The sequence below is a fragment of the Ctenocephalides felis genome, unplaced genomic scaffold (genome assembly GCF_003426905.1).
Source record: "Ctenocephalides felis isolate EL2017-DRISC unplaced genomic scaffold, ASM342690v1 CF-g0.4_SCAFFOLD_01492, whole genome shotgun sequence".
NCBI classification, from domain to species: Eukaryota; Metazoa; Arthropoda; class Insecta; order Siphonaptera; family Pulicidae; genus Ctenocephalides; species Ctenocephalides felis.
The window spans coordinates 35,889,304-35,907,613 of record NW_020537646.1 but is presented as its reverse complement, the minus strand read 5'-3'; the positions used below and the strand labels follow the sequence as shown (position 1 = coordinate 35,907,613).

Genomic DNA, 18,310 nt, shown 5'->3' with positions numbered 1-18,310 from the left:
TAAGCTAAACTCAGGTATTTTCTATTCCGAGCATTTGTAATTAATTAATCTGAAACATTCTAATTATTTTTTTGTTTATATGATTTTAAAAAACTGATGACGTCTATCAAATTGCTACTTATTGTTACACATGTCCTTTGATTACACACAAAATTTTATGAAATAGAAAATACTCTCATGCTTGCGACCAAATTATGCTTAATTGTTTTTAAAGCCTGATATAATAATTCTAATTTTTTCGTTCTTTAATTTGTCACTTCTAGAGTTTAATTTATTTTTTTTAAAGTTTGAGTAGAAGAAGTTACTTTTTCAAGAAGAAGTGACGCTGATTTAAATTAATATATACACTGGTATAAAAATCTAAATTAATATATACAATTTCTGGAAACCATTGCAGATTGATAAGATATCAAATGCTATAGAAATGATATGATTATAAGAATCAAAACGCTTTCATCTATCTTTTATATTTGTCATTTTCCATTTATACAGTAAAAACCTACTTTTTTCACTAAAAAAACGGTTTTCGAATTCCATAATTTTCGCCAAAAAACCGGTTTTTGAAAACCGACAAACCCTAGTTTTGAGACAACTTTCAAAGATCAATATACAAGTATTTACAGACTTACAGCTGGGTATCTCGAATTCCGAGGTGAACTTACTATAATGACTGGACTATGGAGACTATTTTTTGTATTAAAGGTGGACTAAGTAAAAATTGGTATAAAAATTATCCAAAATACTATATTTTTTGGTCACGGGCTGTGGACTAAAGCGAAGAGTTTTTGTATGAACTTATGTTAGCAGCAAGAGTATGCTGAGTAGGTACTTCTTTGTTTCATTTATAATAAAATTACATGTTTCAATTTACTAGGTGTGCTATATGTGCTGTACGTTTTGCAAAACTTGAAAATTATTAGTATTATAGTTCTTGTAAATAGCCTTGTCAATATATTTGTGTGGATTTGTATTTGCAGTGAAAGTCATGATGAAAAAGTCTAAATATAAGTACAGAATTGATGATAACAGTAGATGATAGAATAGAAATTGAATTGATTCTGTAGATTTGAAATTACCGGCGGCGTTCGGCAGAGCGCGCACGTGTACCTTCTTTGGCAACTCGGGCGGCGTGAACGTCGGAGCCGGATGGTGGTCATCTGTAACCAAACGCCCCTGAGAAATCTGCGCCCGACGAGCAACAGTTGCACAAATCGAAATAACGCACGGATAGGGTTTCATTGGAAATCGTTTAAATTAAATTTTTATATCTGAGTGGCAGATTCATTCAACCATATCGATGTACAAATAATATTTAACCGACTTGGATCAATATCTTAATCAATAGACATTATTACTTTTCAGCTATCAATAAACTTTGAACAGAAATAGAATTTTTGCACAAACGAGCTTTTAAAAAGAGTTCAGATTCATTCAACCATATCGAGGAACAAATAATATTTAACCGACTGTTAACAGTCAACTTTAGTTCTGTCAACAAGTTAACAGAACTTTATCAATATTGAGATCAATACATTTCAGCTAACAATAAACTTGAAAAAAAATAGAATTTCTGCACAAACGAGCTGTTAAAAAGAATGACAGATTCATTCAACCATATCGAGAATCCAATAATATTTAGCCGACTTTTAACAAGTAGAATAGAACTTAATCAATATAGAAATCAATACTTTTCAGCTAACAATAAACTTTTAGAAAAAAAAGAATTTTCGCACAAACGAGCTTTTAAAAAGAGTAACAGATATTCAACCATATCGAGGTACACATAATATTTAACCGACTTTTAACAATTAGAATAGAACTTAAACAATATAGAGATCAATACTTCTCTGCTAACAATAAACTTTTGAATAAAAATAGATTTTATGCACAAACGAGTTCTTAAAAAGAGTGACAGATACTTTCAACCATATCGAGGTACAAATAATATTTAACCGACTTGGATCAATATCTTAATTAATCAATCTTCAGCTATCAATAAACTTTGGACAAAAATAGAATTGTGACTCTCACTAACTTTTAAAGTGAAGCATGAATGCTCTTTTATGACTTTCATAATTATTACATATATAAACGTAAAAATTACCTTTATTATCAAATAGACTATTGACTAAATAAAAGTCATATAATAAATTTGTATAATTAAACTTTGCACAAATAATTTTATAAATTTACCGCATAAACCTATTGGAAATCCTTCAAATAAAACTTACAAAATAAGGTTTTTGGTTAGTTAGACAAGTCGACAAAATAAAAAATGTATGTATTAAGAGTGCGACATATGTTTTCTATGTCGCTATTTCTATTTTTTACACGAATCTAAAGTCAAAGTTGGGAGTCATCCTGCAGAAAACCGAAATAAATTAAAAACTAGTAGTGAATGGCATCGTGCCTTGAGGCAAATTGCTGGAACTTCCCCTACCTTAATAAAATCTTCGAGAAATATTAAATGCTTTCAAATAGATTATTATAAATATTGTAACTTATATATGTTTACTGAAAAGTAAATAAACTAAACTTAATTAATCGAATTTAAAATGAAGAACATTGTCTAATATTTATAAAAATTATATAAACTCAATTGCAAAGTTAAAATTATTTATTTAAAAAAAAAAATCTATTTTCGGTATCGAATAAAAAAAAATTTGGAAATTTTAAAAAAAATCCCTAAAGTAATCGTTTCATCAACACAAGCAGAAAGTTCTTTGAATCATTCAAATCGGATGCTTAGTTTTTCCAAAAACTGCCATTTTTTGCACATTTAGCTCGGTATCTACAAAACGGCTGGACCTGTCTTTGCCAAAAACTAATCACCACTTCACCCCGTCATTACTAATTGATCACTGAAATCGGATGCTCCGTTCTCTCAGAAACTTAATTTCTATTTTCTGCACTCTTTGCTATGTATCTCCAAAACGATTGGACTTGCCTTTGCCAAAAACTAATCAGCAAATGTAAAAACTTTCAATTTCGATTTTTGGACGATTACAATAACTTACCCTGCGGGAAGTTAAAAAAACAGAATCTCCCATATAGAAACTTTTCTGCTGAATAAGTAAAATCTTATAATTTTTGTCGTTTTGTGCCCCTTTTCCCCATGTATGACCAGATCAACAAATTTCTGCAACGCATTTTTTGTCTCTCTTTTTACCATATCGCTTCCAGCAGTAATTTTCAGACATATTTACTCTCCGCCCCTGATAATCTGCAAAAATATTTGCAGTTACTCAAAATATGTCTGCAATTTACTGCTGGAAGCTGCAAGAAGATACTTGCAAAAAGAGACACAAAAAATTGTTGCAAAAATTCGTTGCACAGGTTATTTATGGTAAATAGGGCTAAGAAAAGACTGAAATTATAAATTTTTAATTATCACATAGCAAAATTTTCTAGATTGGAGATTGGATTTTATTGTCATTTGACCTCCAATTTTGACTTTAGATTCGTGTTTAGCAGTAAAAAATACATTGGAAAACGTATGTCACACACCCAATACAGACAACTTTTTTTTGTGAACCTGTATCATTAGGGTGTCGACTAGCAATTTATGAAAATTACCCTAGGATTGGATTATATTTCTTTAGGATATAGAGCAAACATAATCAATTATTCCGAAAAAAAATAAAGCATAAATTGTAATCTATTTAGAATATCAGCCAAGGAGTTAATGCTCTTATCAAAACACACATATTCCGTTAATCCTTGCCCACCTATTTGCTTTATTTTAAAAACTGAAATAATAGCAGTATTTTCAAAAGTTTTGAATATTACATAAGAAATATTTTGCTAGAAGGAATTAGTAAATATCACAAAATAAAGGATTAGTTCTATCAAAATAGCATCAATTTGATTTTTCCAAATTACTTATTTATACTTAACTTATGATATCAAACATTATTTATATACAATTTAGATTATATTTATAATGTCAACTTACTTTTACTCTCCTATATTTTCAACGAATTTTAGGTGGGAATATTATTTTATACCGCATTAAAGTTTTTTGCTTATGGTTGATAGATCAAACTACTTTACGAAGAAATAGCTGAATTAATGATAATGTTAGTTACAAATGCCAATTAGTACACAAATCCATATCCGATTGCTATTACGATTTGTTTGTCACAACTATGTTAGAATACACATCAAATATTAATAACAGTAGATTGCAGCATGCATAATCTCTGATTACTATATTAGAATATATTAATATACAATATTACATCTACACATCAATACATCTATTTAGAGATATCTAAACATGCGGTTTTAATAGTGCGTACAATTGCAAGCCGAGCTAAGCAATTAATCTAAATTTATATAAATAAAATCTTTTTCTAGATTTTTCTAGATTATATTTTCCGAAACTTGGAATTGGAAAATTACATATTTTTGCAAACATCTCTAGAAAAAGATTTTTCATTTTTCAATTATGATCAAATGCGTGATGCCGTCTATAAAGTGATTTGACTTCTATTCATCTATAGTGAACTATAATTCTACCAAGTATCGATTTGATTTGTGCAATTAAATTCAAAAAGTGTTCATTTTGTTTTCACCATATGGCAATGTTTGTGTGAATTTATATCTCAATGGTTGTGAACTTTTTAGGTGCGATTTAGTGATTCGTTTTGACATTATTAGGTGATAGTGTATGTGTATACTTTTCACTTTTTTAAATACATATGTGTAAATACATTTATAATTCTATACATGTATGGTATAAATCGATTTTCACAATCCTAACTTACTTGTGTAAGTAATTTCATCGCCTGCATCAACATATAAATTTATATTAGACAGATCACATACGAGTATATTGAAAGAATAAAACATATATGAAGAAAATAAGATAACTTAATTAAATAGACAACACAGTACATTCTTATAGATAATAAGTTTTGTCAGTCAGAGGAGAAGAAGTTTATGAATATACAACGATGGCGATGAATATTGCACTTAAACAAAATCATATATTAAATTTATATAATTACTATTCAACATATTTCATATTTAGAATGATATATAAAAAAATATCATCACATATTTCAAGCTCATCATTATAATGAATATTGATGTTTTTAGCAAGAAACCGACTAATTTCAGTTGTTCAGACTATATAAGTAAACAACCATTTATATCCCAATTTTATTTGGATTACTTTCGATTTCATTCATTGGGTGAAAATTTATGTATAATACATTATAGATAAAATCTCACACCAGATATACACTTATCCGAAATATTTTCATATATGTGCCAAATATTCATCACCAAAGTACAGTCGGTCAAGTAAGAGCGTGGCCGACTTTAACGACAGTTAATGAAAGATTTCGGTCTAATTCTTTCGTGAGCCGATAAAGTGAAGCTTTGTCCTTGATGCATTGTCAAAAAAGGTTTAGTTGCAGTTGATCTTTTGAGAAAAAATTACGTTAAACGCCATGAGTGCTAAGTTGCGCGTCGCGCTACGAGGCTGCGCCCTTTTGCATGCACCTTAAAGGTACCCAAATGTAGCAATCAGCTGCTGCTAAACATATAAGAAAGTTGAAGACATTTGTACAGAATTCGATACACCTATATAAAAATGCTAAAAATGTCGATGACTTATCAGAACGTGGTTCAAATAAAAAAGTAGAAAAAAGAACAGTGAATGGGTATTTACGGAATCCTGCTTTAACACTGCAGCAAGGACGAGCAAAATTAATGGCAAAATGTTTAGAAATATCTACAAAAATATCTACAAAACTATCTGAATTTTTCTTTGTATTCATGATCTAAAATGGCGCAACACGAAGGGAAAGCCTCTGACGACTGAAAAACATGTGCTTCTTTTCCGCTTGAGCACATGAAAATATTGTTAGAGATTTTGAAAATGTTATTTTCACTGATGAAAGTTCTATATGAGCACGTACTGCCCTCATTGAGCCGTTAAATTGAAATCCCCTGCCCCTCATAGAGCCGTCAGACTAAAATAATCCGTTAAATTAGTAAAAAGCAGGCGTCGGAGATGCCAGCCAATTGTCCACTCCGGTGGTGACTGGACACATATTGACCAAATTGCATCCTTGCTTTTAACGTATACAATGCATATATAAATATTGAAGTTTCATAAAATAATTATTTTTATAAATTAACCCGGCCACGCTCTTACTTGACCGACTGTAAGTTAATTTGTACAAAGTTGCATTAGTAGAGTCTGAAGACTTAAACCTTGTGTGCTCGTTTCAATCTGCATTTTCCTGTTTGCAAGGTAGAATTTTTAAAGTAAAGATAATCGTACAAAATATTAAAATAAAAATAAAACATAGAAATCAATAACGTGAAACGTATCAGAAATAGTGAACGAAGTCCTCATTTGTGTTGCGATATTAATGGAAAATATTCGGTGAACATAATAAAGTAGACAGCATAATAAAAGTATCGAATCAGATTAAATTAATAAAATACCTGGATAGGTACTAATTTACCAACAAATACATCAAACATCGACACAACACAAATACAGACGACGGTCTTTGCCATCAATCGAGATAATAAGTAAATAGTGCTAACAATTCTCTTTAAATTTATTTTAAAATAAAAATAATATGCAATAGGTAAAAGAACATAGAGCTTTTTTTTTAAATAAATTAGAATCAAGTTTACATATCTATCATATAAAAATAAGTCGGGTTTTCCTTCTAGACGATATAACTCCAGAACGCACGAACCGATTTCGACGATTTTGCATTCGTTGGAAAGGTCTCGGGCTCCGTGAGGTTTATAGCAAAGAAAATTTCAACAGAAAAGCGGAAAAATCTTTTTTCGATAGAGCGTAATCTCTGATACTTAGCATGTACTACAAACTAATATTTTTTGTTTGACTGCTACTCATTTGTTTGAAAGATACTCTCTGCTCAGTTAATTTTATGTGACAACCCGGCATTGTGTTCACTATGAAATTGTGCAAAAAAGTAAAAAAAAAGTTATTCGTTTCCCAACATTTCAATTGGAAACCATCAAATCAATCACGTGTATTGTGCAAATTTTTGTTCAATTTCAACAGCAGGCAATTTTTTTTCTTCATCTTTTAATCACCAAATGAAATGTTACATAAATTGAAACCATCTGCTGGTGAAACAGAGTTTGCCCGGTTCGTTAGTTGTCTATGAAAATTTTTCAAATTTTTCTGTTTGACTTTATACTAGTTAGACTTCAATAAGATAATTAGTAATATTGATACGGATAAACAATACTAAAAGTTTGCCCAACATCGAAGTAATAATTTTATGCTTGTGATATATTCAAATTTTACAAATATTTCATAAAATTTTACACGAACTAATTCAATAAGATGTTAGAAGCGAGTTGAGAATATTTATGTAGCCTATGTTAAGAGTAACTTTTGAATTGAATTTAAGTTTTTGTAATTGAGTTAATTAAGTTAAGTATTTACTATTATTAATAAATATAAAGAAAATTATTAGCATTATTTAAAATTCAAAAATATTCATTTGAAAATGATAGATTGTAATAAAAGTATATATTCAGATTGGTTAAGAATTGTAACATGTGCAAGTACTAATTTGGCAGTGTTGCCACGATGAATTATTGTATGTTTTAATATAAAATATATTATTACTTTCACATGTTAACATTCTTCAATTTACTATAAATTTCATATCGCAAACACATGTACACATATAATAATATTTAAATTAACACAACGATGTACAACAACTCTCATACAACATTACGACAGAACAAAACGGAAAAAAACCTGGCCTACAGTTTCATTAAAAATCATATATAATAGTTCGTCATTTTCTAAAAATACCAAAATGTAGCCAATATTTATTAAATGTTTAAATAGTTCTTTTTACGCATTCTGTGAATGTAATTAGTATTTTTAGAATATGCAATCAGATATCTATAACGCCCAATATATAGATATTCATAAGTGTTGGTCGGGTCATTTGGGGAAATATAAGGAATCAGTATAGTAAATGAATAACCATAAACCGCAATTTGCAACCCTAAAATAACTGATAAATCATATTATGTTAGTAATTTTAATTGGTAAATTTTAATAAAGTCGAAATATCAACTGAAATTTTGATTCTCTTTGGAAGTCCTAATGAAAATAAAATATCAGTTGCATACTAAGACCTTATATTTCAAGGAAACTAAACAATTCCATTAATAGTAAAATATTATTAAAAATTAATTAGTTTTGAAAAATAGAGACTATGTGGACTTCACGGTATTGTTTAGTTTTCAGATAGATATATGTACAGAATAAAATAGTTCAAGCGGTTCAGCACATCGTACTAATCCTAACATTTAATAATTTTTCAACAAGTTAGATTCCAACATCAATGGAATATTTGAAAAATCTTTACTGAAAGAAAATAAGTTTTTAGTAGTGTAATTTTAATGCTTGATTTTTTCTTTTTATGTACTTAAAATTTGACAAATTTTCGAAAATCTTTCGTATTTTGAAAAAAATTAATGCGTGGGATAAAAAATGGCAGTCTTAAGACATCAATACATTCTTCTTGAGAGATAGAAAAAGTTCTCATTTGGGACAAAACAAATTTAAATTTGCTGAATTTCCAAGATTAGGTATTATATTATTATTATGTAAAGATTAATCAATATTCAAGAAATCTGGATTGGAACATTTAATATTAACTTTTAATATTGACATTAAAACATCAAACAAAGTTCCACGTACGTGATTCCAAACCATTCATCCACTGATTCACTGTCACGGTTCAACAAATGAAAGAAAAAACTATGAACAACACGAAAAACAATCACAATAACTAAGATAAAATTATCTATCACTAGTTTGTTTCATCTTAAACGCTTTTGGTTAAATTTTGGTCTATCTATAATTGAGAATTCATTGGTTTCATATTTATATTAAAATTTCATGATATTTTGTATAAGTCAACATCAATTAATTTAATTAATTATTTAAAAATAATAATCACGATGAAATATTAATCCATTGAATTCATTATCTATCTATCCATTTTCTACCAATTTTCTATATCTCCAACAAAAATATTCAGATATAAAACAGTCTACAACATCAAATTATGTTTCTTAGTAAATATTATTGCTAAATAATATTTAATGATATAGACTAGAGGTTGGAGACCCTATGGTTAATATAAACGTTTAAATTATTTATAAAATACATTATATATAGATTGTGTTATGTTTGACGACTTCTGAAAACTCAATATAAAAAGAATATATATAAAATATGCAGATATATAAAATTTACCAATGTTACGTATATTCTTAACAGATCCAGGCAATTCATAAAAAGTAATATACTTTTAAATAATATACTAGTAAATGTTAAAATTCTTATTTTGTGCGTTTCGATTACTAAGTATGTGATGAATAATTTTAATCGACAATATAAAGGAAAGTTAATATACACTTGAATAATTTTTCTATATAAAAATCACTGATAATAATTTCAAACAATTAATTATAATTGCAAAAAATACGCAAATAATATAATTAATATTAATAATAACCAAAAATAGTTCTTTTTATAATGATTTTAAAATATTTATATATTATTTAAAATCAAAGATTAAATTGAATATTCTGGTGAATATAATAATTCGAAAATGAAGAAGTAGTGGGGAGAATCTGTGCAGTGTTTGCAAAGATAATATGATATAAATACTACTCGTTACAAACATATATAGGGGAAGTACGGACAAAATGACATGGTGTCCTGCTTTTCAATGATATTTGTTTATTTAATGATATTATAACCAGTTTCAATCGAGTTTTCTCATTATTGATTCATTGACTAACATATTATTATTAAAGAAAGACTAGAAGACTAACATATTTATTAAAGAAAAATACAAATTATTACAAAAACCAAAGTACGGATAAAATGTCATATAGAGTAAGAATATACTGACATGATAATTTTTAAATAAGCAGTTCACAAATAAATTATTTTGTTCTTTTTGAGGTATTAGCACAAGAAGCATGAACCAGTAACCATGTAACCAGTCTTCGCGGGTTTCAGTAAGGTAAAAGAAGATTTTGCACCAATGCAAGTCTCTTCTTTATGCCGGTGAATCTTTTGACATACTTTGAGCAATTATATCTTGCATATTTGAAGTAGAAGTTAAAAGCCAATCACCTTTTACCGGTTTTATTTTTTTAGCCCTTGCAAAATAGTGCTATGTCATTTTGTCCATTGTAATTGATTTTAATTGGAATAATTACAAATATCAATAAACAGGTCCTCAAAAAATGAGAAAAACGTCATCAAAATAAACTTTTCACGGCGCAAAACACGTTTGAACTGATTACTGCGACAAGACGGTGGCAATGACGCTCAACATCTGACATGATTGTTATTATGGCTTTCTTAATGTTGTAGAGTCGCGGAAACGTTAATAAAATTTTTAAATAAAAATTGCCACTGTGTAATTTTGTTCATATATACCATCCTGTCCGTAATTCCCTGCGTAACATAAATCACTATATACATTTTTTGAGAATATTTAATTTTCCAGAAAAAATGGAGAGTTTTAGTCGCGTCATAAACAAACCGTTGGTCGAAAGAGGTACGAATAACGACAAGAAAACCACTTTCAAATATTATTTTACAAAAACCAAAAGACCTTAAACTTTAAGCAATTTCTGCAATTTCTAATAGCCTCACATAATAATTAGTGGTATTAGGTAATAATTAGGTGGCCAAGATCACCGTATTTGAAAAGATTTTTTTTTATATATAACAGTCCCACATGAAATATCTCATAATTAAAAAAAATCTCTACTACTTTTAATCACGCCTCACAATCTATATATCATGTATTATATACTTCATCTAGGTTATACACACATATATAATCTCGTACTTCAATAGTGTACTTCAATTAAAATATTGTGAACACAAATAAAAAACTTTGCTCCCCTGAAACAACATCGAAAATAAAGTGAAACAAATAAAATCAAATGTAAATAAATAAAGAAACGTGACAAAATTTGACATAAACAATTTTACAACGTATACGTACTTGCGCGGCCGACCATTTGCACAGCTCGTACGCCTTTGCGAAACGTAGCCACTGCGATGCAAAGCGACAAAGAGAAAGAATTAGGTTATAAATAAGATTATTTTACATCATTAATGCACAACATTTTCGCAATCGCACACATACAATTAATAGATCCTAAATTACATTAATTTCACATCATTATTTGCTTGGCACGGTCTCGACTACGTTGCTCAGCATAAGGGAACTGACCTGCGATACTTGGATTAATGAAAATTTGTTGTGTAGTTTGTCATTAGTTACAAATTTCATTAAACCAATTTCAACAAAGTTATGAATATTAAAGTCATTAAATATATAGTGCAATAGTAATTTATTATTCATTTTCTGAAATACCTAGAAAAATGGCATTAATACCTCTGCCCTTTTGTATGTTGTGTATTATAGTAGTGTAAATTCTTAGGTAGTTCATTTTTGGAGTTGGATGTTATAGTAGTAACCCACGAAATAAAGTATTTTGCTTTGGAATAATTATGAGTAAACCAAATTTCTGTTTAAATCCTACTTGGATATAAATCCAAACCAACAAATTTTTAATGCTACTACCAACAATGTTGAAGTAGAGAAGTCTGGGTACGGTTATGCCAGGTTATGGTAGTGAGGTAGTGACAGCCAATATAATAGGTAAACCATATTGATTTTGAGAAAGTGTCCAAGAAAAGAAAGATGTAGTATGTTTGTTTGAACAAGTTCCCATTATTGCTTTCATTCAGTGCCCTACATTAACATGATCTGTAGACAGCATTGCTTTTAAAGAGTCAAATCGTTTTGGTTCGATTTCTCCTTTAGTTTATTTTAACGATGATTTGTCTCCAAAAGTGTTCTTTGGTTATGGTTGTGACATATTTTTTATGTGATTTTCGAATGAAAGGCTGAACATGTAAAGTAAAATCTAACTGAACTATAATACAAAATAAAAAACAACACAAGAGAAAGATCCTGTCTGACTTGTGAAAGCTCATATTCTGAAAGTAGGGTGGCATAGGATGGATTAAAGGCCAAAAGACATGTGGTTCCTGGTTCCACGTAAAATGCTAAGGTGATAGTCTAGACACTATTGCAATTGCTACCATGACAAGATCTGAGCATATTGATACATAGTTACTGTAATATTTTAGCTGATTATTTAAACTGATAAATATTAGTTAACTGATTTTACAGAAAAAATTATAATAAATCTAATTTGATGGTAATTTATTAATTATAAGAAGAAAGTGATCAGCTAGTTCAGTTTATTTCTTGTTAACTTTGTTTAAAAAAATATTTTTTTTATATTATAATACATTAAAAAGCATTGTGATTGCCTAAATCATTATGTTGTGTTGCTATCATTATGTTGTGTTGATAATAAAAGTAGTTTCGGTGTTGTATAGCTATTGATCTTTTAACCTAATTTTATGTTTGTCACAACCGTCCTGGGGGCGTGAAACTGATTTGATTTCATGACTTATTAATTGTTTTGGAAGATTGTATTCCGTATATTATGTAGTGTTCCCGCGTAGACAAATATTCAAATTACCATTTAATTTACTTTTTTCCCAGTTAACTGGTGAATTAACAAAATTATTGCTGATCAAGGAAAAGTAGTACCCAGTCTCCACTACAGTATTTAGAAAAATAAGTACTTTATTATCAATTTTTTCATTATGATCCTTTATTTAGTAGTGGTAGAAAATTTTAATAACTAAGCGCTTGAAATTTATAATAAAAATAACTCTAATGATTGATAACAAAAAATCTGATACTAATAAAAACTGGCACACTAATAATAAATAATGAAGAGAAAGTTTTGCTGCAAAGAATTTTTAGCATTTTATAAAAAAAAACAGAAGAAATTGTAATTATAAGAAGTTTGGTAAGAATATTTAGTTATTTAGCCTTCATTTAAACTTTTTTTGGTAAAAGTTTTACTCACATTACTCCAAAGATTATGTACTTTATTTCTGGGAATGTAGAGTCTCGTGGTATAAGAGTACTGTGTGTATATTTTGTAATCAAAACATTATTAAAATTAATTTTTTTACATAGATCAAATTTATAAAATTTATATATAAAATTGCAAAATATGATTCCGCTTTTCTAGAACTTTTTGATAAAGGATAGCCTATTTATTAAATCAACCATATCGATTATAATGACAAAATATGATATAAATTCAACATTTGGTACAAAACATTATCTAGTATAATGATATAAAATTATTGTACAACTGCATAGGCGAGCGCAGTGTATGGAGTGAACAGATTTTGCAGCGATATTTTATTCATGACTTTTGCGAATAAAATTAGATTATAAATTATGCATTTGAACACAACATACGCCGAAAGGTATTGTTATTATAATATATGATTATATAAGCGCACATTTTCTAATACATGATTATATACGAATAAGCCCACTGATTTACATCAAAATTACGCTTCTGAAGCGCATTACAAAAATGAATAAGCGTAGGTAGAAAAATTTGCTAAAGCATATGCAATACAAAAAATGTAAAAATCAAATTAATATTTGATTACATATTTTCAGTTTTCGCCAGATTACATTTGAATTGTAATTGTTGTTAATGAAAAAAATGTAAATGTAAAATAGGGTTTATGTAATTGCGTCATAAAGCAAGAAATTCATTAAATTTTACATCCAACAATTAATTTAGTTAATATAAAATTATTAAACTCAAAAATTGAATATTTAAAATTTAGTTCTGACGTAATTCCTAATAGTCTACTTTTTTTTAAAATTGTATTTGCACACAATAAGCTACAAGCACGCAGCTTTATTTATTGTAAGCTTTCAAAAATACGTTAAGCCCACAAACTAGACAATGCCTCCAAAAATATATGCCTGCGTTAATAAGCGTTTCCAAAAATACATATTATGTATGAATGTTGTTACGAAACACAAAATCTAAGATTAATTAATGAAAAATGATCATGTTTTTTCGAAATAACATTTAGCTTCAGCTGTGGCGTGTTATTGGTTGTATAATGATTGGTATGTGTAAGAAGGTTGTCTATCTTAACCCTTTCCATTCGGCAATTGATATGTATTTTGCCCCCGGAGCGGCGGCATCCGAGTGGTAAGGGTTAATAATGTTTTCATATACTGAGTAAAATGAAAAAATTTACACTTAAATCAATTCAGCTATGATATTTTGTTGTTGTTGTGTGATTCTACGCAATGCTAAGTTATTTATATTTACAAAAATGAATATTTTTTCTACAAAGCAATATACTATCATTAAGATTTTTTTGCTTCAACAGCAATCAGAATTGCTTAGAATTACTTGCCCTAAAAGCTGTTTGTTTTAAGACTTAAGGGGGTCTCCTACCTTGTGGCCTTGTTTTTGATACTGTTTTTTGAGAATGAATCGTAGGGAATCCAATAATGCAATCAAAGTGCTGTTTTTTGTATTTAACTTTTTCATTTCTATACTTTTAACATAAATTTTACCGTCTCTTATTTCACGGTAATTTGACTTTGAAATGTCCCTTACTAAAAATGTACACCAAAACGGTTGCCACGATTTTGCCCAAAAATTCAAAAACCAAAAGATTTAACCTGAAACAAAAAAGAAAATGATTTAGTTTTTTATGACTTTGGCCATCGCTGGATACGAGTTTATTAGATTTTGTTCATTTCAATGATTTTTACAGCTATTCTTGATCTTGAAAGCGTAGATTTTTTTGTTTGTTCATCATATCGTAAAATTGTTTAATTTCCCAAATTTCTCGTGTCAAAAGATAGCCAAAGTCCTAAAAACACTAAATCATTTTGTTTTTTTGTTACAGGCGACTTTCCTGAGCTAAATCGTGTCAACCGTATTTTTCGTGAGGAACATTTCAAAGTCAATTTACGGTCAAATGAAAGACAGTAAAAATTCAGTAAAATGTATGTTAAAAGTATATAAATGAACAAGTTAAATGCAAAAAACCGCACGCTGATTGCATTATTGGTTTCCCTACGATTCACTCTAAAAAACAGTATCAAAAACGAGGCCATTTTCGGGAAGATTCCTTAATCTAATGTTTGATGAAGGACTACCAATCATCATTAAGATGAATTGCATATCACTGATACCCAATTGTGATACTGGTGTGTTACTAATTGCGATAATACCCAATTAAGTTTAAGAACCACTTTGCCACTTCAGGAATAATCGATTTTTAAACTTGTAACAAATTTTTTTCAATTGTTTATTTTTTCAAAAAAAAATCGCTTTTTATTCAGAACTATTAGATCCAATTGATATTAGACAACTTGATGTCAATCTATGCAGAGTGATGCGAAACGCCAAGAAAAATTAGCAAGTCGGATTTTCTAGCCAATAGACAATCTTCTCCTTTGGCAAGTTAACATAACGAAGGAATAACCAACGTTCAATTGATTAACAAAAAAATAATTCCAACGTGAAAAAAAACAACATTCAATTGATTTACTAGAAAATTAATTCCAATCACTTACAATATAAAAGATTAAAAATTATCATTTTAAAAATAACTGCTGTATGGAAGCAAGTATGGCGCTAATAAAGGATAGATTCCATCTCGCAGTTGAAATATTCATCTCATTTGCTTATTTAAATAGTTTGAAACTACTCCATGAATTGTGCAATGAATTATCCATACTCAGTATTATGAACCCAATTAGGTAGACAACCATCATAAATAATAAAATAAAATGTAGTGTAAATGTGGTGTAAATTTGGTAATTGTTGAGTGGTGTTTCCATACCATGTAGATAGGCATGTCTGGCAGAGTTCAGGCCTTGTTTCACCATTCCTGTCTGCATCATTATCATGCCGACATCTGAAAACGGGCCAACAGAAAATGTGTTCGGGACGAACAGAAAATAAAATAAAACACACGTAATTATAAAAATAGAAAATAAAATGGCACACGGACACACGTGTTAGATCTAATATAATGACACGTTGATAATAAGTGATGCGATAACACACGCTGAAATATCAAAAATTCATTACTGGAAAAATACATGTTTTGGATGTGAGTGATCTTTAAGTTTTTATTATATGTGGCACGTTTGCCTTTGACACGCGAAATTATATTTGTACTGCTAATGATGAATTTTTTATTTACTGCAAGTACCATTGTCATGACACTGTTCGCAAATGCCACATTGATACTATTTTTTTAAATATTAAACACATGTATCATTAACGGTCTTAAAAGTACTTTATAATGATTAGCTGCCGGTAGAAGACATAAATAATTAATTCATATTTTTTAGTGAAAAAGCACAAACGATTCTCTGACGTAAAAATTATTTTGGATTGCTAATGAAAATTTTATTTAAAATTCAAAAACAATTATTTTTTTTTATATACTAGCAAATGGTTTTAGCAAATATATTTACTTTATAGTAAGTTACGTTTTTAGACATTCACGTGCCTGAGCAAAATTGTATAATTTTATGAAACACTAAAAATAGATTGGTATTATATATTATCCAAGTAATTTTTTGCATTTTCTTATTGGATTCGCTTTAATTTCAATTCCCTAATATTTATTTTTTAAAATCTTATTATTGTGAAACGTAGCATTGCATTAGCAAGGAATAATTACGATTAAAATGGATGTTAGTAATAAATAAGCAAATATTTTTACACAATATAAAAATATACAGCAAGTTGTTATATGTAAAAGCGTTAGTACCAGAGCTGTAATAAAAATGTATATTAGCCAACATTTTTTACACATATATACAGAGACGCATTTTATAAATATTATATTTATAAAAATATCGTTTCGATTCTAAATCCGTCTCTGTGCAAGCTTATATTATTAGTTACAATTTATAGCAAAAGACGATATTAAAATAGCGTTCGAAAAATAAATTGCAAAGCTTTTAACCATTGCTTAATTGTATTTACAACAGCTTATTTGCAAGATTTATTTATCATAAGTTTGTTCCTACATAAAACATACTTGAAATTAAGTATTAATATGTTAGAACAAGTCTTATTTATTAAATAAAAATGAAAATATTACGTTCGAACTCTAGACAACGACTAATTTATAAAGTTTTTTAAATAGCTTGTTATAAACCCATTATGTTTTACCACCATGGAATATTTATTTCAATATTTATTAAAATAATATATATTTGTTAGTGTAATATGCTGATCGGATAGCATGTCTGTTTTAAGTTTTGTAAGTATAATTGAAATATCATGCAAATATAAAAAGTTTAGAAGAAAATGTGCACATATGAAAGAAGGGGATATATAAAAAGTTGTGATAAAAGTAGAATCAGTAAAACCAATTATATCATTCTCCAGGAATCAGTAACCAATGCTTATTTGAAAAAAATGTTCATCTATAATATTTGATTTTTTCAAATAGGCTTTTGGTGCTAAAACATTTTGTGTATTAACAAAATGTTGTTCTAAACTGTTTTCAAAATGCAAACAGTGTATGAGAAGGTAAACATTTCAGTTGGTCATAGTCATGCTATCACAATCCAAATTAAGCACCGTATATTTAAAATATAAAAATTAATTAAATTTTCAAAGTGAAACTTTGTAAAGATTTTACAAAATAAGTAACAAAATCTAAATTACCATGTGGGTTCAAATGACAAACCAGTGGTTTCCAACCTTTTTGTACCGCGCACCCCCGTTTGCAAAAAAAGTGTTGCTCTTCCCTTAATTTTTTTAGAATTTAATTTCATAAATGTTCAATTATAATTTAATTTAATTTAAAAATACAAAATAAATATCATGTAAAAATATACATAAATATAATTATTTATTCGTTAATTTTTTTTATTACATTTCAAAATTTTCGGTTTATTTTAGAAAAAAGGATTATATTATGGAAACAACCGCAAGTCCCCTTTGCAATAGTCTTGCGCCTCTCAGAGGACTCGCCCCACAGTTTGAAAACCACGAAATTAAACTTTTTATAGAATTAATTGAGAAACTATGTGTACAATAGTTAGAAATGATGAAATTTAACTAAAAAAATATTTTTATTTTTATTTTAACCGAAAAAGTAATATGTACAAATGAAGAACGTTTTGTGTGTTAGAAAATCAAAGAATAGTAATAATTGCAACCATAAATAATTATGAGATTTACAAAATAATAAAAATAAGGCCAAAGCTTGTATTTATATGACCCTGACAAAGTTTCACTTATCATTTTCATAAATTATTATTTATGATATTTGTTTTGC

General features: G+C 28.4%; 1 protein-coding gene across 1 annotated transcript in view; it reads right to left on the bottom strand.

The window, feature by feature from the left end:
* Positions 1–18,310, bottom strand: part of LOC113371623 (calcium-activated potassium channel slowpoke) — a gene marked incomplete at its 3' end in the record, with an annotated part of 174,769 nt that overhangs the window by 17,172 nt on the left and 139,287 nt on the right. Inside the window, 2 exon segments of the mRNA XM_026612267.1 lie at positions 1,077–1,157; positions 15,845–15,919. Coding sequence (XP_026468052.1) covers positions 1,077–1,157; positions 15,845–15,919 — 156 coding nt within the window.